The sequence below is a fragment of the Halichoerus grypus genome, chromosome 6 (assembly GCF_964656455.1).
Source record: "Halichoerus grypus chromosome 6, mHalGry1.hap1.1, whole genome shotgun sequence".
Taxonomy (NCBI): domain Eukaryota; kingdom Metazoa; phylum Chordata; class Mammalia; order Carnivora; family Phocidae; genus Halichoerus; species Halichoerus grypus.
Window position 1 is genome coordinate 171,583,817 of NC_135717.1, and position 21,291 is coordinate 171,605,107.

General features: G+C 52.1%; 1 protein-coding gene across 3 annotated transcripts in view; it reads left to right on the forward strand.

Moving 5' to 3' along the window:
* Positions 1–21,291, forward strand: part of ZC3H7B (zinc finger CCCH-type containing 7B) — a 56,054-nt gene continuing 34,763 nt past the window's right edge. Inside the window, exon 1 of one of the 3 annotated variants that reach the window (XM_036072619.2) lies at positions 1–162. In XM_036072619.2, coding sequence (XP_035928512.1) covers positions 151–162 — 12 coding nt within the window. In that variant the 5' untranslated portion in view covers positions 1–150. Of the gene's footprint in view, positions 282–12,491; positions 12,880–21,291 lie in introns of those variants that run through there. The other 2 variants (XM_036072620.2, XM_078076679.1) reach the window with 2 other exon arrangements.

Genomic DNA, 21,291 nt, shown 5'->3' on the forward strand with positions numbered 1-21,291 from the left:
CGCTCTAGGACCCGAGGAGGAAGAGCTGCAGGGAGACGGTGCCTCCAGCGGGTGCTGCCGCGAGCGGCCGGCCGAGGGGGCTGGAAATGAAAGTAAAGCGCTCCGGAGCCACATGGACCGAGCTGCCGGGGCGGCGGCGCCGGGAGCAGGATGCGGCCGCCCGTAATTAAATAGCATTTACTCTTATTATTACTAATAATAATAACGTAATCATACCTCTAGTCATAGCATACCATTTATCGGGCTCGGCGCAGGCCCGCGGGGAGCGCAGCCCGGCCGAGGTGAGTGCTGCGCGCGGCCCGAGCCCGGCGGGGCAGAGGCCGGGGCCCGACTGGGTCCCGGCGGCCGGCGCGGGAGGGCTCAGGGGCGCCCGGGGGCCGCGCCGGGCCGGGAGGAGGCGCGGGGAGCCCTGGCCAGGCCGGAGCTGCGCGGGGCCACCCGCAAAGTGCATTTTGCAGAAATAAAGAAAGAGCCGCCAAATCCTCATTTCCTCCTTTTGGGGGCTCCCCCTCCCGGTCCCCGTTCCCTGCCCCAAAGTTTCAAAGTTGTGCGGCCGGGGGCACCTGCCGCTGGGTGATTTGGCCGCCCCTGCAGCTCCCAGGGGGGTGCCTCGGAATTTTCTTCCGTGGGGGGCTCCCGCCTCGGCGTCCGGAGCTTTGGGGTGCGCGGATGCTTTGCCGGCCCCCGCGAAGGGGGTCGAGGGGGCTGGCAGGGGCGTCTCTGGCAGCGCGCCCCTTCCTTTTGTGTGCGCCTTGGCCCCGCAGCGCCAAGAGTTGAAGGGACCGCAGCAAGGGCCGAGGACCGCGGCCGCCGACGGGTCGCCTGTGCCGGCTGCGGCGGCCACGCAAGCCCGGGGATCCGGGGCCTGCGGCCCGGCCCGGGGGGAGGGGGCGGCAGGAAAGGGGGGCGCGGTCTGGGCAGGGGGGCATTTCCGGTCGCGAGATCCATCCCTGGGCTCCGAGGCCTGAGCGGGGCGGGTCGCGGGGCTGGGAGCGCGCGGGGACTGGGGTGGGGGGAGGGCAGCTCCAGCGCCTGGGGGGCGCCCCCCGGAGATCGGCGCCCCGGAGTCACTGACCCAGGCCTCGGACCCTCCTCCCACCGTCAGCGGGTCTCAGGGACTCCCCCACCTTCCCTCCCCGGGCCTGCTCCCTCCTTTCCCCTCTTTCCCTTTAAAATCTCTCTGGCTCGGATGTTTATAAGGTGCCTGGTTTGGGGCTCTTTCACAGAGACAAAGCAGTTTTCCCAGGAGGAAAAAAAAAAAACAAAAAAACGTCGAAACGTTCCCTCTGCCCCTGATGGCTGTGGTGCCAACATGGCATCAATGGGGAAGAGTAGGGCCTGGGGCCAGGAAAGGGGGCTGGGGAGTCTGGGGCTGGAGAAGGGGGCTGGGCCTGGACTGGGGGACTGGGGGCCCATAGCAGCTTTGCCGGGGATTTCAGTTCTCTGGGGTTGCTCACAGAGACTTTGGTGTCTAGGTACTAGATTTTGAACCCCAACTTCTTACCATTTTCCTCAGCATCTGCAATTCATCCAGTCGCATGAAAATAGCAGAATGCAGATCCTTGGATTTTCACACAAATGGGATAATTATAGTACATTTAGCAACTGTTGGACACAAAATTCCAGCGGAATCTTTACTTCTACTACCAAGACTACTACTGTCCCTCTCTCCACATACAACCATACCCACCAAAGTCTTCTTTCCCCATTTGGACTTCCCGTAGAAATTGGACTGCGAGGGAGGAATGATGCCTGGCCAAAATGCTACTGTGGCAGGTTTGAGGCGTGGGGTACCTTAAGCTGGGAAGGAGAAACCTGTGTTGAGGAGGGATGAGATCTGAGGATGGGAGAGAGATTTTGTGGTTCCTGAGCTGGAACCAGGTTTGTGTTCCATGGAGGCTGTGAATTCTAGGCTGTTGGCTTTTTGTTTGGGATGGACAATTAAGAATGCGGGTGTGGGTGGATTATTGGGGGCTAAGAAGCTCTGTGGGATGAGCTAGTCTCTAGGTATAAGAAAGTTAAGGTGTCAGTAGGTTTGGATTTGAGACTCTGAAAATAATAATCCCTTAAATAGAACTTTTTAGTGTATAACAAAAGGGCTTTCACATATGCCGGCTCATCTGCGCTCCATAGCAACCATGTCAGGTAGACATTATTCAATCCTCATTTTCCAGATGAGAAACCTGAGGCTTCTAGAATCGAGTGTCCCCCTGGAAAGTCACATAGCAGAGCTAGGATTCCCACTTAGTTTTCAGACTCCAAATCTTCAGCCTTTCCCAGAGGCCTGGGCCGCCTTAGCAAGTTAGATTTTGAACGCCTTCTATGAGCATGGTGAGATGCTGTGGGGCAGGCTTGGGGTTGAGTTTGTCACCTAGATTCTGGCTGGGAAGAGAAAGTCAACTCTAGTAGAACCCATGAGAGGACCAAGACATGCTCAGTACTGGAGTCAATGCAGTGGGAGGGAGCAGAAGAGAGAGCTCTTAGGGTAACCTGGAAAAGTTAGAAAAGGCTTCCTCCGGCAAGTGGATCTTGAGCTTGACAGAATGGGGAGGTTTGGCTGGGGGAGAGAAGAGGAAAGGAATTCCTGGGCTGGCCATAGTTGCTTCTGTGCCGGGAGGCTGACGGATATTCTGACTCTTACAGTGGTTCCATGAGGGGGGTGGGCATTTTTATCTCCATTTCACAGATGGAAAAACTGAGGAATGCAGGATTCATGTGGCTGGCCCGATGTCAGCCAGCTGGATTGGAACCCAGGCGTATGTGACTGTTGAGTGTACTACATCAGGATTGGTGTCAGAATTGGCTCACCTCCATTTCAAATGTGTAGACAAAGAACAGAGACCAGGACAGTCTGATTTGGTAAATGCAATGGGGGTGGGGGAGTTTTACTGAACTCCCTTATATCCCAGGGCCTCACGGGGCTGGCCCAGTGAAAGGACTTAGGAGATTTCTGGAAGCATGCCTGGAGAAGGCAGAATGGTGGTGAAGGAGGACTGGGCTCTGAGTGTGGAATCTAAGTTCACTTCCTCAGTGCCTAAGGGTGCCTCGCTCGACATCTTGAAGGAGCTTGTCCTTTGGAAAGGAGAACGATATGGGTGATTAACCTGAGCTTCCCAAGGGCAGACACTGGGTCTGATTCACCTCCTGTGCCCCAGGCCCCAGTGGAGGTGCCGGGAGGACACATTCAGCCAACGTGTTGTCATATTGAATTATACTCCAGTGTAGGGGAGGAAGGGTGGTTTGTTTTTTTTTTTGTCTCTGGGGTGAAGGTCTTCCTAGAAGTGCCATTTGAACATTTGGGAGGTGGGTTCAGAAAGGCCAGAGAAGGCATCCTGAGGAGAGGCAGTGAGCCGGGCAAAGGCAGGGCAGTGTGAAGAAGGAAGCGGCAGGTCATCTGGTCCTGCCACGAGTGGGGGACAGGCATGAGTTCACGTCCCTTGGGCTCTCTGGCCCCAAATTTCCCTTTCTAAAAATAAGCCCTGCGGTTTGATGGTGTGTGATGGTGACCTGTGGGGAGAAGCCCAGTGCCCGGGAATCAGGGCAGGAGAGTCAGATGAGAGGAACTACACGTGGAGGGGTTTTAAAATTTTTAATCATGTAGCCGTTACCCAAGCCAGCATTTCCTATAGCCCGGCCCTGTTGTGAGTGCTTTTTTCCTAGATGAGCTTCCTTAACCTTCACAGCAGCCGTACAGGGAAGCACTGTAATTGTCCCCATTTTACAGATGAAGAAACTGTCAAGGGAGGTTAAGTGGCAGAGCTGGAGAGCAGAGCCAGGCAGCCTGGCTCTTGAGTTGGCTCCGCGTGGGACTAGGGACTGGGAAGGACGGGGCGGAGGGAGTGACCAGGCGGGCAGTGGTAACTTCAGGTGGCAGAGGTGGAGGTGTCCTCTGAGGAAGTCTGGCTGCAAGCCGAAGCCGGAGCCTCAGGAGCCTCAGCCTGGGCTGATGAAGTGACTGCTACGTGTCAGCTCCCAGGAGCCCCCACAGAAGCCAGCTCCTTTCATCATGTTTAATGGCCCACAGAAAACGGGCTCGCTTTCCTTTCTCTGTCATCACCAGCTACGGGGCTCCTTCCTGCCTTATTTATTTCCCTAGGAAGTCTGTTTCTCGGCTAGCGCCCTGATGGCTTCTGCAGGGGTGTGAGCACCGTTTCCCCGTCAGGCTGCGGGGGCCACTGCTGCGTTCAGAAGCTGGCTGTGGCCGACTTCAGTCCAGCCGCGGGTCCCGGGCCCCCACCCCGAGCTTGGTGGCAGCAGTGGCCGTTCGGGGCACCAGCCACCACGTACTTAAGGCTGCCGTGTGCCGGCCCTGTGCTTGGCACTTTCTGGGCCTTCTCTGCCTGAATCCACTCAACAACTCTCTGAGGCAGGAACGAGTTTTAGCAGCCCCATCTTGCAGATGAGGAGACAGGGTCCAAGATCACCAGCCTGTGGTGGAGCCGGGACTCAGGGGGTCAGAGGGGGCCAGGCATTTTGCATTCCCGAGCCCAAGGTCTTTGCCGCTCTGCAAGAGAGGTGCCTTCAAGGTATTTTGTTTAGTCAGTCAGTCATCTCTGCGTCCAATGTGGGGCTCAAACTCACGACTCCGAGATCAGGGGTCGCGTGCTCTACCGACTGAGCCAGCCAGGCGCCCCACGAGTTCTTTTAGTCTCCATGAAGCTCTTATCTCTCTGGAAATCTCAATTATCTATCATTTGTATTGTGCTTTGGCCCGTATTCTCATGAATCCTCTTGACACTCCTTTAAAAGGCAAGAAGTCCCTGTTTTGCAGAAGAAGAAAGTGGAGGGGTCACCCGCCCTCCAGCTCTTCCTACCCTGTCCACACTGTGACTTGGAAAGGGAAGGTCCCACATTCCCTGGGACTGAGAGCCATGTCTTCCGAAGTGCTGGGGACAGCCAGCGAGCATCCATTGATCACTTGCTGTGAGGGCTGCAGGGGAGGTTGAGGCTGACCCTGCTGGGGTTTACAGAGGTTCATCTATGCTTTTGTTCTCTGGAGCATTCGGTGTCATGCCCTGTCTGCCTGCAGGCAGAGGAACTTAGGGCAGGGAGTCCAAAGTCCTCAGTTTCATTCCCAGCTCCAGCACACACTAGCTGCGTGTTCTGGGGCACAATCATATTGTCACTCTTGGCCTCAGTCTCTTGTTCTGTGAAATGGCCTCACTGATTCAGTCCCATCTTCCCTGGGTGTGCTGTGAGACTCAAATGAAGAGAATTTGAAAACTATAAAGACCACTGGTGTGACAGCATGCTTATGGTAGCCATAACCTCCAGAATGTTCCTGAATCTTCTCCACTGCCTACCTTGATCTGGGCCCAGACCACTGCAGTAGCTTGCTAACACTTCTCCCAGCTTCCCCTCTTTTAATCTACCCTCAATGCAGCAGCCTGACGGATCTTCTCAAGATTTAAATGGGACTTTGTCACTCCTCTGCTGAAAAGCTTCCAGTGGCTTCCTGACACACACAGAATGCAATGCAGTGCTGGCTCCCCAGTCTGGCCTGCAGGTAGCTTTCTAACCAGCCTTACCCGTCCCGTCGAAACTTGCTTCCTACTCGGCTTGCCCTCACTTCCAGTGCTGTAGTCACACTGGCCTTCTGTCTTTTCCTCGAACATGCCGAGTTTGTTCCCACCTCAGGGCCATTACCTTTGCTGGACCCTCTGCTGGTGCACGCTTACCTACCTTCTACGTTCCCATGGCGGGCTCCTTCTTGTTTCTCTTAAATGCCGCCTCCCCGAAGGGCCATCACTCCCTGCCACATTTCCGATTTCAGTTTGCTTGTAACTCTTCTCTGTAGCTTTACTTGTCATGTGCATTTAACATTGGCCTGTTTGTCTTCCCACGCCTGGACCTCATGTCCCACAAGGTCAGGGACTCTATTAACCTCGCTCCCCCATCATGTAGCAGAGCCCCTGGCACATAAAGGTGCTCTGTGGTTATTTGTTGAATAAATGAGTAATAGTAGCGGGGTGTCCGGAAGAGCTCTTGCCAAAAAAGAACAGCCTAGATAGATAGAAACTGAAAAGGAATTGGTGTTGACTGATCAGAAAGCACTTACGGGGTAATTTTGTAAGTAGCCAGGTGCTGTATAACAGTATGGCTGCAGGAGAAACACAAATGTTTGATCTCCTCTTGGATACGGGGGTCAAGGGCATGCTGTGTACATTTTCAAAATCGTCTTGCAGGGTGGGTATATGATTAGCTCCATCTCCCAAATGACAAAACCGAGGCTCAGAGAGGTGCCCTCAAAGCTAGGGCGGGGCTGTGCTGGGATTGGAACCAGGTCTCCCGGACCCCTGGAGACAGAGTTGTGGGTTTGAACCCTTCCCATGCAGTGTGGCCCCCAAGTAGCCGTGAGCGGAAGACAAAAAAGCGCTTTGTAACCGGAGCTCTGCAGGTGGGGAGGGGTTATGCTCTGCCGATTGGTTTGGCTTAGAGTGGGGCCTTGGGGGAGGCCTGAGGGAAGTTTCCTGAACTTTGGTTTCTGTTCAAGGTAGCTAAAAGAAAACACACTGCAAGTTGCTGAGGCCTGTGGGCGGTCCATTTCTTGAGGTCATTCCTTGAGGTGGTTTCTGGGGGAGCCTGACGCAGTGTTAGTACCGCTAGCTTTCTTCCTCAGCTGCTGGGTAGCCTTGGGCAGGTCAGAGACTCCCCAAGCCGCACTTCTGTTTAAGACTTTTTTTTTTTTTAAAGATTTTACTTATTTATTTGACAGAGAGAGACAGCGAGAGGGAACACAAGCAGTGGGAGTGGGAGAAGCAGGCTCGCGGGGAGCAGGGAGCCCGATGCGGGGCTCGATCCCAGGACCCTGGGATCATGACCTGAGCTGAAGGCAGACACTTAACGACTGAGCCACCCAGGCATCCCTGTTTAAGACTTTTTTTTCCAAGCCTAGCTTTTCTGTGGAGAGTGGGGAGTGGGGATAATAGCACCTGCCTTTGAGATTGTGGTAGGGATAAACATGATTCCTTAGGACAGGGCTTCTAAATCGTCTCTGCATTGCAGACCCGTTGGGCAGGCTGAGGGAGCCCATGAACACCTTTTCAGAATACTGTTTTTATTTTTTATTTATTTAAAAGATTTCATTTATTTATTTGAGAGAGAGAGAGCGAGCATGAGCAGGGGGAGGGGCAGAGGGAGAAACAGACTCCCCGCTGAGCACAGAGCCCGACAAGGGGCTCGATCCTTGGAGGAGCCGAAATCAAGAGTTGGACACTTCACCAACTGAGCCACCCAGGTGCCCTCAGAATCCTGTTTTTAATTGCATAAAGTAAAATACACAGGATTGCAAAGGAAGCCAGTTCTCCTGAACTGTAGCCGGGCTCTTCTATCAATGCACTCACTGTAAAACAAGATCTGGCAGTGAGTCTAATCTAAGCACCATAATTTTGAAGTTGTGACGAGCGGGAACAGTATTTTGTTGTGCCGACAGTAGCTGAAATGTGACAGGGAAAGAGCTGCGATTTCTAGCGCGGCACCACTGCGGCGTATTGCCTGCATTCGGAATTGAAGGGAATGCTAAATGCCAGCTAGGGGTTCGTGAAAAGAACTTGTAAATGTTTTTTCCCATCCCAGTTCATGGCCCCCTGAATTCTCGCCGTGGGCCCCAGGTTCAAAACCCTTGCCATAAAAGGTACATGACACCCAACACATAAGCTCCAGAAATGAGCCCAGACCCCTCCTCGACCTCCTTGGAGCAGAGGGTCCTCAGGTGGACAGACAGGGTGCACCAAGCCTCTGGGGAAGGGATCAATGCTGACCTGGAATTCTGACTAGTGAGGTCGAGGACGGTGGAATGGAACCTTTGCTGGTCTCTGAGCGAGCTGTGAGGGCCTGGCGAGTCAGGAGAAGTGTCAGGCATCTTTGGAGATGACGTAACCTCAGGTAGTGTTCACGCGGTGTGTGGCAAGTCTGCAGTCTGGACCGACTGCTCCTTTTCCATGAATCCTGGGGTACGGGAGGGCCAGGCAGGTGGAGTGGGGGATGAGGTTGGAGGCAGCCTGTGGGGATGGGGGAGGAAGCACCTCTGAGTTGGGAGGTGAGAGTGTGTGGGCTCCAGAGCCCAGCTGCCAGGGTTCAAGTTCCCACTCTGTCACTTACAACCTGTGTGGCCCTTGGAGGTTAGTTTACCTCCTTGTGCCTTGGTCTCCTCATCTGTAAAATGGGGATGATAATAGTACCTTCTTATGGGGTGTTGTGAAATTTTTTAAAGATTTATTTATTAATTTGAGAGAGAGAGAGAGAATGGGGAGGGGCAGAGGGAGAGAGAAATGTTAGCAGACTCCTTGCCGAGCTCAGAGCCCGGTGCAGGGTTCCATCTCACAACCCTGAGATCATGACCTGAGCTGAAACCAAGAGTCGGACGCTTAACTGACTGCGCCACCGAGGGGCCCAGAGAATTAAGTATTCTATTTAAAATTCTTACCAGGTAAGAGAAAAACCTTAATAAAGGATTGAAATCAGCATCTTCACTGCTCCTGTGTGCGGCCCAGAGATGAATCGGGTGCAGCTTCTTCCTTCACGGGGCTCATAGTTTAGGGAGAGATGGGGACATAAGCACACACTGTTGGTTAACTAGGGTAAGCGCAATGGTTGTGGTGAGCTTCGGGTGCTGCGTTAGGCTGGGGGTTGGGGCAAGAGTCTTCCTGCTAGAGAAGCCACCTCAGCTGGGCTTTAAAGAAGCACTGGGCGCTAGCTGGGGTGGGAAGGAAGCAGTGGGTGTGAGGGTTGTTCCAGACAGAGCGGGGGGCTTGGGTCTGACATTGTCAGCGGGTAAGCTTCCAGGCCAGCCATGGGGCTGGAGGGGAGGCCAGGCACTCCCTACAGTACTGTGTGTCCGGGATGAGCAGCTTGGCCTTTGTCCTTCTGGTAGTGGGTGTCACGAAGGTTTTGTTTGTTTTTCAACTTTTTTCCACAGGAAGTAGCAAAAATAGTAGAGTTCCCTTTACGCAGCTTCCCCTGATGATGGTATATAGGGGTATCAAAACCAGAAAATCGGTACTGGTACGTTAAGAGCCTATAGAGCTTACTCAGTTTTCACCTTAAAAAAAAAACAACAACTGCATTCATCTGTGTGTGTGCATGTGTGCACCTGGAAGGGTTTTGAGCAGGGGAGTGACATTGATATATGTGTTGGACAAATATCCTCGACCACCAAATGGCAGCAGATTGGAGGGGGCTTGTTGGAGGCTGTTGGCAGGAGAAGCTGAGGGCCTGGGAGCTGTGGTCATGGAGATGGTGGGAGGAGCTGCAGAGTGGAGAACTGTTTCAGAGGTAAAGGTGGAAGGAACTGGGGACTGAGAACAGGATGGCAGTTGGAGCTATGACTGGAGTTTGGGGGAAATGGAGGAGGAGTAGGAGCAGGGGAGATGCTGCTGAGTTAAGTTTGGAATACGGTTAAGTTGGAGGAGCACCCAACTGGGATGGGCACCAGGGAGGACTTTCTGGGCACGGAGGCATCCGAGCTGGGTCTTAACAGATGAATAGGAGTTGGGTAGGTGCGTGTGTGAGGAGAGGGCATTCCAGGTAGAGGGCCCAGGATTTGGAAAAGCATGGAGGTCCTAAGTAGCCTGTGTGTTGGACATCTAGGTAGCACCACTCAGAGGGTAAGAGACATGAATATGAAATATTGGGGAGGGGGCAAGCCTGGCGGGAGGAACAGATTTGTGAGTCATCGACATGACTCATGAGATCATGAAACGTAAGAGCTCATCTGGGGAGAGCATGCAGAGTGAGGAGAGCAGGAGCACTGTCCCTTAAACGGAAGCTCGGACGCATTGGTCTTGAGACCTGGGCAGAGGAAGAAGAACTCCTAACAGAACAGGACCGATCAGAGAGGTGTGAGAAGGACCTGGCAGTTGCAGCCAAGAGTCCCGAAAAAGGCGAGTGACAAACTGTCCCTCTGCTGGACTCAGCAACCAGGAGGTCCCTGGGATGGGGGGGGACCCTTGGCAATCACCTTTGGTGGAGTGGAAGGGGGGCTGCTGAGATTTGGGGATTGGAGTATGTAGAGATGGAGCATGGAGTATGGGGAGAATGGAGTATGGGGAGGTGAGGATGTAGAGACTGTAGACTACTATTTCACAAAATGTGACCAAGAAAAGGAGGAGAGGTTGTGCATTATTCAGAAGGGGATTCAGGATCAGGGGAGGGAATTATTTGGGGGTGGGGGAGACTTGAGCATGATGACAGGTTGAGGGGTCCTAGGGCTGGGTCTGATTGCTTAATGGGCAACAGAGATGGTGATGTGTGTGGGCCCCGGGGCCAGGCTGATGGGATTTAAATCTGAGCTCTACCATGTGCCAGCTGTGTGACCTTGGGGAAGTCACGTAACTTCTCTGTGCCTCTCTTTTCTCCTCTGCAAAATTCGGATGATAGGCTATCTCACAGGGTGTGCTGGAAGGTATCATGTATAAAGAGATCATGACATGCCAAAAAGAGAGAGAGATCATGCTAGCCCCTGGCACGTGGTAGCCCCTCAGCAAATGTTACTATTATTATTACTTGATTATTTCAGTGTCCATTTTTTTTTAATTTATTCAACTCATTCATTCTTATCTATATAATGCCTGGGTTGGATGAATTGATTCATTGATCCATTTCTTTTACCACCATTAATGGGGCACTTGCTCTGTACCAAGGACGGGGCCTAGGCGTTGAGATTTTGAAGAGGCTGGTGCAGTCCCTTCCTGGTCTGATGAAGATCTGAATCTCTGAAATTCTGTCATCATCAAACTCTTCTCAAAAGTGAGGGAAAAGGGGCGCCTGGGTGGCTCAGTCGGTTAAGCGGCTGCCTTCAGCTCAGGTCATGATCCCAGGGTCCTGGGATCGAGCCCCGCATTGGGCTCCCTGCTCGGCGGGAAGCCTGCTTCTCCCTCTCCCACTCCCCCTGCTTCTCCCTCTCCCACTCCCCTTGCTTGTGTTCCTGTTCTCGCTATCTCTCTCTCTGTCAAATAAATAAATAAAATCTTTTTTTTTTTTAAGATTTTATTTATTTATTTGAGAGAGAGAGAGAATGAGAGACAGAGAGCATGAGAGGGAGGAGGGTCAGAGGGAGAAGCAGACTCCCTGCCAAGCAGGGAGCCTGATGCGGGACTCGATCCCGGGACTCCAGGATCATGACCTGAGCCGAAGGCAGTCGCTTAACCGACTGAGCCACCCAGGCGCCCAATAAATAAAATCTTAAAAAAAAAAAAGTGAGTGAAAAAAAAGAAAAAGAAAAAATATGCTTCCATCATGGTTTTCAGGTCAGTGGTTTGGTCTTTCTCCTGGAAGAACAGCCCATGGACACTTGGGCAGACCTGGAAACACTGGGTTTGAAACCAGGCTTCTGGTTCCCACTTGGCCTCTGCCCTACCAGGTTGGCCTCAAGTCAGTCATCTCATTTTGTATTTTAGATTACAAGGTTAATACTTGCTCTGTGCAAAAAATCCAAATCAGAGGCGCCTGGGTGGCTCAGTCGTTAAGCGTCTGCCTTCGGCTCAGGTCATGATCCCAGGGTCCTGGGATCGAGCCCCGCATCAGGCTCCCTGCTCCGCGGGGAAGCCTGCTTCTCCCTCTCCCACTCCCCCTGCTTGTGTTCCCTCTCTCGCTGTCTCTCTCTCTGTCAAATAAATAAATAAATAAATCTTAAAAAAAAAAAAAAAATCCAAATCATGCTGAGGTCCATAAAGCAGAAAGTGTTCTGTGTCCTGTTGCCCCTTGGCAGATCCCAGTCCCCAGAGAGAACCAGTTAGATTGGAGACTACCTTTCAAACGTCCTCTTGATGTAAACACACACTGCACACAGATGTGATCATACAACACAGAATGTTGTGGAATCTGCTGCTTTTTTTTCTTTCTCAGCTATGAATGGCGGCATCTCCATGACAAGGCATGTAATAGATTGAATAGCTGCATTGCATTCCATGGTAGGGTATACTATACCTCAGTGGATTAATTCTCTGCTGGTGGACATTAAAGTTCCTTCTAGTTTTTCACTCTTAAAAAAAAATACATCCTGTACAAATACAACTGAGTCCTTGTACAAGGATTTTAGTAGATTAAATTCTTGGAAGTGAAGTTTCTGGGTCAAAAGGAAAGGGCGCTTTATCATGTTGAAGGCTTTAGGCTGCAAGTAACCGAATTCCTACCTCAAAACGGGAGTTTATTATAATTTCACGTGATAAATGAGGCAGAGCAGTTCCAGGATCAGCTAATTTAGGGGTCAGACACATTCAACGGCTTTGGTCTGTCTCTCTGCCCCGCCATGGCCAGTGCGTGCGTCCCACTACACGCTGTCATACGGCGGCAGGAAAGGAATTACGGCTTCGGTCCTTTTTTAAGTGTGAAGAAAACCAGAAACCCCTTGGCAGACTTCCCCTCCTCTCTCATTGGCCGGGATGATGTCATGTGCCCTTGCCTAGTCCAATCACCGGCAAGTAAAAGGACCATTATGATTGGCTGAGTCCAGTGCAGGTTCAGCGGAATGACTGGGAAGGGAACAGTCTGGGGGCTGTGCTGGGGAGGATGACGGGCGACTGGCTGCCTTGCTCTTTTTGGTGGATGTTGCCACACTGCTTCACGGAAATGCTGCCAGTCCACGCGCGCAGTGTCCTTGTGGCATTGGAGAGTGCCCACGCCTCTGCCTGCATGAACCAGGCTGGCCAATCACAGTAGTCTCAGAGGGGCAAAGGGGCGTCTTGTTTATCCTGTGGTTCTTTTATCAGTGAGTTCGAGTGTCTTTTCTTCATGACTCGTAGTTCCTGTGGATTTCCTGTTTATGTTCTTTGCGCCTCTTTTTAAGTAATCATAATGATCCTACAATAGTCATGGTTGATATTAAGTGCTTATTCCAGGCCTGGCATCTCATTGAATCTTCACAACAACCCCGTAAAGAAGGTATTAGTATTCTTGGGGCGCCTGGGTGGCTCTGTGGGTTAGGCATGGGACTCTTGATTTCGGCTGGGGTCATGCTCTCGGGGTGGTGGGATCAAGCCTGGAGTTGGGACTTTGACTTTGACTCCCCGCTCTGCTTCTCCCTCTGCTCCTCCCCCATTCACGCGCTCAGGCCCACTCTCACTCTCTATCAAGTAAATAAATAAAATCTTTTAAAAAGAAGAAGGAGGTACCAGTGTCCCTGTTTTAGAGATGAGGGAAGTGAAACACGAGAAATGAAGCAACTTGTGTACAGTTACTAAGGAACAGGGCTTGGATTTGAACTTGCTTGTGAACCTGGGTATGTGGTCCCATACTGTGCTGCCATGCTGAGGGAATTGTTTCTTGCTGGTTCCTTAATTCATGGCTATATTTCTGGGAAGAGCCATTTGAGATTTGAGGTAAGTCTAGCTTGCAATTCCCAAATTATAAGAACATGGACCTAGAGTAGGGAAGAGGGGACTGCCCCGCCTGGCAGCGGGATCCTGGGGGAGTCTTGGGCCTGTTTTCTCCTTGGACTTTTTTCCTTCCTTCCTTTCTTCTTTTTTTTTTTTCCTTGCACTTTTTTCTTTAAAAAGAGGTAAGATTTGTTTGATTTACATGCTTCTTGCTCTTCCACCAGGTGCAGTGACCAAGCATGCCCCACCCCTATCCTCACCCTCAAGGAACTCATCTCCCTCTTCAGCTGAGAACAAATGCTCTTTTAACCATTGTCTCAGTCTGTTGGGGATGCTATAAGAAACTACCATAGACTGGGCGCCTGGGTGGCTCAGTTGGTTAAGCGACTGCCTTCGGCTCAGGTCATGATCCTGGAGTCCCTGGATCGCGTCCCGCATCGGGCTCCCTGCTCGGCAGGGAGCCTGCTTCTCCCTCTGACCCTCCCCCCTCTCATGTGCTCTCTCTCTCTCATTCTCTCTGTCTCAAATAAATTAAAAAAAAAAAAAAATCTTAAAAAAAAAAAAAAAAAGAAACTACCATAGACTGAGTGGCTTAAACAACAGAAATTTATTTTCTCACAGGTCAGGAAGCTAGAAGGCCAGGATTAAGGTGCTGGCAGATTCAGTTTCTGATGGGAACTCTCTTCCTGGCTTGCAGATGGCTGCCTTCTCGTTGTGGCCTCATGTGACCTTTCCTCCCTGTGTGGGCAGGGAGAGAGGGAGAGCTCTCTGGTGTCTCTTCTAATAAAAACACTAACCCTGGGATGCCTGGGTGGCTCAGTCAGGTAAGCGGCTGCCTTCGGCTGAGGTCATGATCCCAGGGTCCTGGGATCAAGTCCCGCATCGGGCTTCCTGCTCGTGGGGAAGCCTGCTTCTCCCTCTGCCTGCAGCTCCCCCTGCTTGTACTCTCGCTCACTCTCTCTCACCCATGCTCTCTCTCTCTAGCAAATGAATAAATAAAATCTTTAAAAAAAATTAAAAAATAAAAACACTAACCCTATCAGACTATGGCCCCACCCTATGACCTCATTTAACCTTAATTACCTCCTTTGAGGCCCTATTTCCAAAGTCATAAAGAGGGTTAGGGCTTCAACATATGATTTTGGGGGGACACAAACATTCAGTGTATAAATTCTGACCCTTGCCCCCCCAAATTCATGTTCTTATCAGATGCAAAATACATTCATTCCATCCCAACAGCCCCCAAAGTCTTAACTCGTTCACATCAACTATAAAGTCCCAAGTCTCATCTAAATATCTAAATCAGGTCTGGGCGAGACTGGAGGCAGATTCATCCGGAGTAAATTCCTCTCCAGCTGTGAACCTGTGAAACCAGACAGGTTATGTGCTCCCAAAAATCAATGGTGAGACAGGCAAAGAATAGACATTCCCATTCCAAAAGGGATCATTCAGAAAGAAGAGAGAAGTGACGGGCCCAAGCAAGTCTAAAACCCACTGGGGCAAATTCCATTTGATTTAAAGGCTTGAGAATCATCTTTGACTTGCTGTTCCTCCTTGCTGGCCCACCGGAGTACAGCACACCCCCCCACAGCTCTGCCAGTGGGTCACCCCCCCCCCCCCCACAGCTCTGAAAAGGAATTGGTGGCCCCATCAAGGCAGCTCTGATGATCTGTGACTCAGGGTCAAACTTCCCTTTTCTTGAAGGATAAAGCATGTTTGCCTCCAAAGAGCTCTATGGTCCAGTCCTGTAGAATCCAAGAAGTCCAGCAGCTTTCCTGCATTCTGTCATCCAGTTTTCTCTGTCCCCTCTGGTTCTAACTGGTAGTGTTTCTGCTGCTATAATCCCATCTCTATTTCTGACTTCTGCTGATAGCTGAGTTGATATGTGGTTCATACCCATACTCATCTCCTTGTCAAATGGTTGTTCAGCCACATCCTTAGTGTTCTCTTCAGGACACATGTCCTCATTTTTTTGCGATAAGGATAGGCTGAGCATTTTCCAGTTCTTCAAGTTCTGATTCCTTTTGTTTAACAATTCCTTCTTCAGTTCATCTCTTTTCTCTTGTTTTACTATAAGCAGTAAGGAGGACCCATGCCACACATTCCATACTTTGCTTAGAAATCTCTGCTGGAGCACCTGGGTGGCTCAGTCGTTAAGCGTCTGCCTTCGGCTCAGGTCATGATCCCAGGGTCCTGGGATGGAGCCCCACGTCGGGCTCCCTGCTCGGCGGGAAGCCTGCCTCTCTCTCTCCCACTCCCCCTGTTTGTGTTCCTGCTCTCGCTGTGTCTCTCTCTGTCAAATAAATAAATAAAATCTTTAAAAAATTAAAGGGCGCCTGGGTGGCTCAGTCGTTAAGCGTCTGCCTTCGGCTCAGGTCATGATCCCAGGATCCTGGGATCGAGTCCCACATCGGGCTCCCTGCTCGGCGGGAAGCCTGCTTCTCCCTCTCCCACTCCCCCTGCTTGTGTTCCTGCTCTCGCTATCTCTCTCTCTGTCAAATAAATAAATAAAATCTTTAAAAAAAAAAAAAATAAATAATTAAAAAAAAAAGAAATCTCCTCTACTTAGGGGCACCTGGGTAGCTCAGTCATTAAGCATCTGCCTTCAGCTCCCACTCCCCCTGCTTGTGTTCCCTCTCTTGCTGTGTCTCTCTCTGTCAAATAAATAAAATCTTTAAAAAGAAAAAAAAAGAAATCTCCTCTGCTTAGGGGCCCCTGGGTAGCTCAGTTGGTTAAGCGTCTGACTCTTGGTTTCGGCTCAGGCCATGATCTCAGGGTCGTGGGATGGAGTCCTGTGTCGAGCCCTGTGACGGGCTCCATGTTGAATGTGGAGTCTGCTTGAGATTCTCTCTGTCCCTCTCCCTCTCCCTCTGCCCTGCCCCCCACTTGTGCTTGCTCTCTCTGTCTCAAATAAACGATTAAAGCTCTTTAAAAAAAAAAGAAATCTCCTCTGCTAAATAACCAAAGTCAGACGCTTAACCGACTGAGCCACCCAGGCACCCCAGCTTGGCACATTGTTAACGAGGCTGTCCAATGCCCATCTCCCCACGCCCTTTGAACCCAGGCTCCAGGATCACTATGCGGCCTTGAACAACTTTCCTAGCCTCTTGGAGCACTATTTTCCTGCCTGATGGGGTTGTGGTGAAACTTAAATAAATAGCGTTTATTTAATGATGACTCGTTTTCATGTAGGACAAAGCCAGACACAGAGCTGCTTTTTTGTTCAAAACCTCCTGTGACGGGGCACCTGGGTGGCTCAGTCGTTAAGCGTCTGCCTTTGGCTCAGGTCATGATCCCAGGGTGCTGGAATCGAGCCCCGCATTGGGCTCCCTTCTTCGCGGGAAGCCTGCTTCTCCCTCTCCCACTCCCCCTGCTTGTGTTCCCTCTCTCGCTGTCTCTCTCTCTGTCAAATAAATAAATAAAATCTTTATAAAAAAAAAAAACACTTCCTGTGACTTCTCATCTTACTTAGGGGGAAGCCACAGTCCTTGCCCCACAGACGAGACCATATGTATGGTCTTCCCTGCTAATCTCTCTGAGCTGCCCATCCTCCACTCTCCCCACTGCCCACTCTGCTCCGTCCACGCTGGCCTCCTTGCTCTTCCTCAAATACACCAATCAATCTCTATCTCAGGATCTTTGCACTCACTGTTCCTTCTGCCCGAACACTTTTCCCCACACGGCTTGCTCCTCCATCATTTCGATCTCTGTTCAACTGTCAAGAAGGCCTTCCCTGAGTCCCCTATATAATTATAGCATCCTGTCACTCTATCACCTTATTTTTTCCTTCACTATATGTATTCTTCCTGTGTTCCATTATGCATTTATTTGTCATATCTCTCCTCCAACCAGAACAGACACTCTGGAAGAGGAGAGATTTTGTCACCTTTGTTAATTGCTAGGGCCTAGAACGTTGAAGGAATCCCTTAAGGGCTCGATGCACAGGTGGATGGATGGATGGGTCCACTGAAGCTCCTTTTTCTTCATGTTGTAGAGTGCCCCTGCCGCCTGGTTTCCCGGCTGGACGGTGAGCCCTTCGAGGGCAGGGATTTTGTTTCTGTCATGGCCGAGTCCCCTGCACCCAGAGCAGGACTTGGCCCAGTGGAAAAGCCACTCACATTTAATGACAGAATTGAGGGCATGGTTGTGCTTTGCCCACTTCCCCCAGCTCGCCCAGGGCCACTGTCTGGTAGACTCTCTGGTTTTCCTTTCCAGACGGTGTGCTTTATACTTTACCTGCCCTTCCATCCGGGCATCTGGCACTTAGCAAGTGCTCTGTAGTTTGTTTTCTGGGATGGGCACGGCCGGGCAAAGCCAGATCTGGTACCAGACTACGCAGCTGTTTGGGTGGTCGGTGCCCTTCCTGTCGTTAGCAAGGATCACTGGAGCTACCAGCAGAAGGCCCTTCGATCAGGGGGAGGTAAGCCCAGTATCTGGTGCACGGTGGGCACCCAGGAAATGTGGGTTTCCTTCCCTTGCTGCCACCTGACCCTCTGGCTTTCTCCTAGCTGTGGGCCAGGCCTGACCCCTGTTGGCAGCCTCGGAGTGGGTTGGGGCCTGGGCTTCCCCATTATAGCTGGGCAGATTGCAGGATGCCACAGGGAATTGGGGGGTTCAGATCAGTCTCAGTGCGCATGTTTATGGACAGGTGTCCTGTAAGAACTGTCCCTTCTCTCCCAAGCTACCCAAGAAACCTTCATTCTCCTTCACATCCAGCTCAAGGAGCACCTCCTGCAGAGCCTTCCCTGGCTTCCCCCAATGGACGCACCTCTCCTTCCTCTCAGGCCCCAGGCCCTTTGCACCCACTACTAGCCTGCACCACAGCTGGTGGCTTACCTGTCTTTTCCCTCCCGCTGGACCAGGAGTTCCTGGAGGGCGGGGCTGGGCCTGAGCTACCAATTCGTTTTGTATCTCCCCTGCCCCCATGCCTAGCACTGAGTAGGAAGGTCATGGATGTTGGTTGGACTGAATTATACCCTGGCTTTCTGGGGCTATCTCTGCCCTTGGCACGAGGAGACTAACTCAATACATTACGGGAGTCAGAAAAATCTTCCCAAAGGAGGGGGGGATGGTGGTTTCCTCTGCATCCTGGGCCCCCATAAGACTGGGCCTCCGGCTTGGTGTTACTTTTGTATTACTGAGAATTTTAGCAGTGGTTGTACTCTTACTGGGGAGGGGGTGTGTGAAGGCCTGAGGCATATGCATCTCTACTGGGCATCCCTAGTTTATTATGGCCGATCTTGCACATGGTGGTACTCTTTCTTTAAGCATCACTAGGACCCAGCCCCTTGGGGCAGCCCTACCAACCTCTACCAGCCTGGCAGCATTGCTTATGAGATGAAATCTATTTGCCAGCCCTGGCCTAGGGCCTTTACACTCAAGAGAAGGACTCGAGCATGGTCAATAATAGACCCTAGAACAGGACATTGGAAGAAGCATAATATTTTCACACAGAGAAGTCTTCCCCCCCGAATCGCCCCACAGACACATCTGCGTTTTCTGGGCCCCACGAGTATTCACAAACACCAAGCGCGGGCTCAGGTGCCTAGGAAGGTTACCGAGCAGTTCCACCTCTACTGTGCCTTTCAGGAGGGAGAGCGACAGTGTTTTTACTGGTATAAAATCAGTAGTTCCAGGCTGGGCCCCCGCGTGCTGGCTGAGCCTCACTTTCCTCGTCTCTCAAAATGTGGGTCCCAGAACGGCCCAGCCCCAGGGTCATTGGTCAGGATCAGATAAAATGGGGGAGATGACAGGGATTTCATAAACAATTGGATGCAGCCTGTCAGAAGGGCCTCTCTCGCTGACGCCAATGAGCCAACTCCTATTCACCCTTCAAAACCCAGTTCAAATGTGGTCCTCTTTGTTTCCCAAATGTTTCCACTTTGTTGTACCTCATCCCAGCCTCTGTTTGCCACAGAAGTCTGGTTTGGAGTGGAGGTGCCGGGATATTCTTTCCAGGTCTCTAAGTAGGTTAGAAGAGCTGTGTAGAGGATGGGCACCCTGGCCTTCTCACCTGTATATAATGGGCATATAGCAGATATTGAATTGAATGCCCAGCATAGGAATTCTGATCCAAAAGTCACCACTTGCTAAGTATCCCAGGCCCTGGAATCAGTGCCTTCTCTGTAGTAATCCTGTCGGTAGGTGCTGTCTGTAATCTCCACCGTACAAAGCAGGGAACTGCAAATCAGGGCGGGCAGAGTAGCCTGCTCTGGGATTTGAACCCTCTCCATAGTGCATGCACACAGCGATGCTGCTGCTTTGGGATTTTGGTGGTCGGAGAGGAGGATTCACACTGGGCCGGGTGAGGAACCTTCTACATAGCGCCCGGGGCAGGGAATGTTTTTTTCCTTGGCTTTGGATTCAGACTTCAGAATTACCTCTTGGGATGGATATGGGCACTGCTTGTTGCTCTTAAGTCTGTTCAGACTGCATGGGAACACTGCTCTCTGACCACCGTGGTCTTCTGAGAGAGCTATAGGCTGAGCCGGGCTTCGGGAAGATAACAGGCCAACTGCCCCCACACGGCGTGAGCCGGTGCGGGGAACCGTGATCAGCTGAAATTAAAGCGAGTCATCAAGAGGCTCTACGTGGGGGAGGGCAGGGTCTGATTTGAGGGCTCGAGAGCCTACCCCTTCCCCGTGTTGGCCTCAGGGAGGTGGGGGGCAGTGAGGAGGCTGGTCCGCTTGTCTGGGCGCAGGAAACACTCCCAAATGGTGGGGAGGGATGGGGGCTGGATTCTGACCCGGGTCAGAGTGACAGGGCTTGGTGGTCGTGACCCTGTGGTGCTGGTTGTCTAGGCCTGTGGGGGTCTGGCCCCCTCTCACCGGTCCCCTGGCCTTGCTGGGCCACACTGCATGGTGAGAGGTACACCCTTGTCTCTCCCACCAGGTGAGCTTTCCTTGCAGGGCCAGGACTGGGTCTCAGCCGTCGGTGGCTCCCCAGGCTCCCAGGAAATAGAATGAATTGAGCATATGATGGTCTCATCGAAGGGAGGGGGAGAGACTCTGTGGAGGGTCTAGGCTTCGAAGGAGGGATGGAGTTTCCTTTAGAGGATGGCGGCACAGGTAGAAGGAACCACAAGGGCAAAAGCCAGGAGACAGGAAGGCCACCACAGCCCGTTCTGGCTGGAGGCCCAGAGGAGCGTGTGGTTGTGAGGGGGATGAGCCCTTGTGTCCCAGACAGGGAAGCCTAGGACAGAGAGACCAAACAAAGGGTGTGCCTGGCAAGGCCCAGGCAGCCCAGGGCCATCACCGCCTGCCTCCTGCGGGAGAACAGGGTCCTAGTTGTGTCCATCCCGGGACACACTTGCAGGTTTTTGCAAGAGGGAGGAGCAGGGTTGGATGACGCGTGTTCCCAGGATGGTTGGACTGTCGCCCCGCCCCAGGTGCTCTGCCCATGTGTCTCCTGAGTGCTCACGACAGCGGTGAGGCAGGGGCCACCATCAGCCCCATTTTCCCCATCAGGAGACCGAGGCCCAAAGTCACAGTCACACGCAAGCCTAAGTGGTAGCATTCCCACCCAGGTCTGTCGGAGTCCTGAGCCCTGACCCTCGACCCCGGCGGGCAAGCAGATGTTAGTGGGCACATGGCGATGGCCCAGGCCCTGGTGTGAAGAGCACTGTTCTGGGAGCCTGAAGACTCAGTGTGGCTTCACCCCTCCCTGGGAAGGACACACAGGAGGAACGAGATTTGGGGAACTGAGCTCCCCTGATCCCACGCTTGTTATCTCTAGAGCCTCACAGCCACCCTTCCAGGCGGGGCTTGTCAGCTGACAAGCTGCACAGAGGAGGAAAGTGAGGCCCAGAGCAACGCAATGGCCACATGGCGTCTCACAACTCCGAGTGTGGCCGAGGACATGGTGTGTGGTCTGACGGGGCTGTTTGCCTGCTCACTGGTCAAGTGATCTTGGGAAAGAAACTTCATACCTTGTGCCTCACTGTCCTCATCTGTAAAATGGGTTAGTGACCCCTACCCTT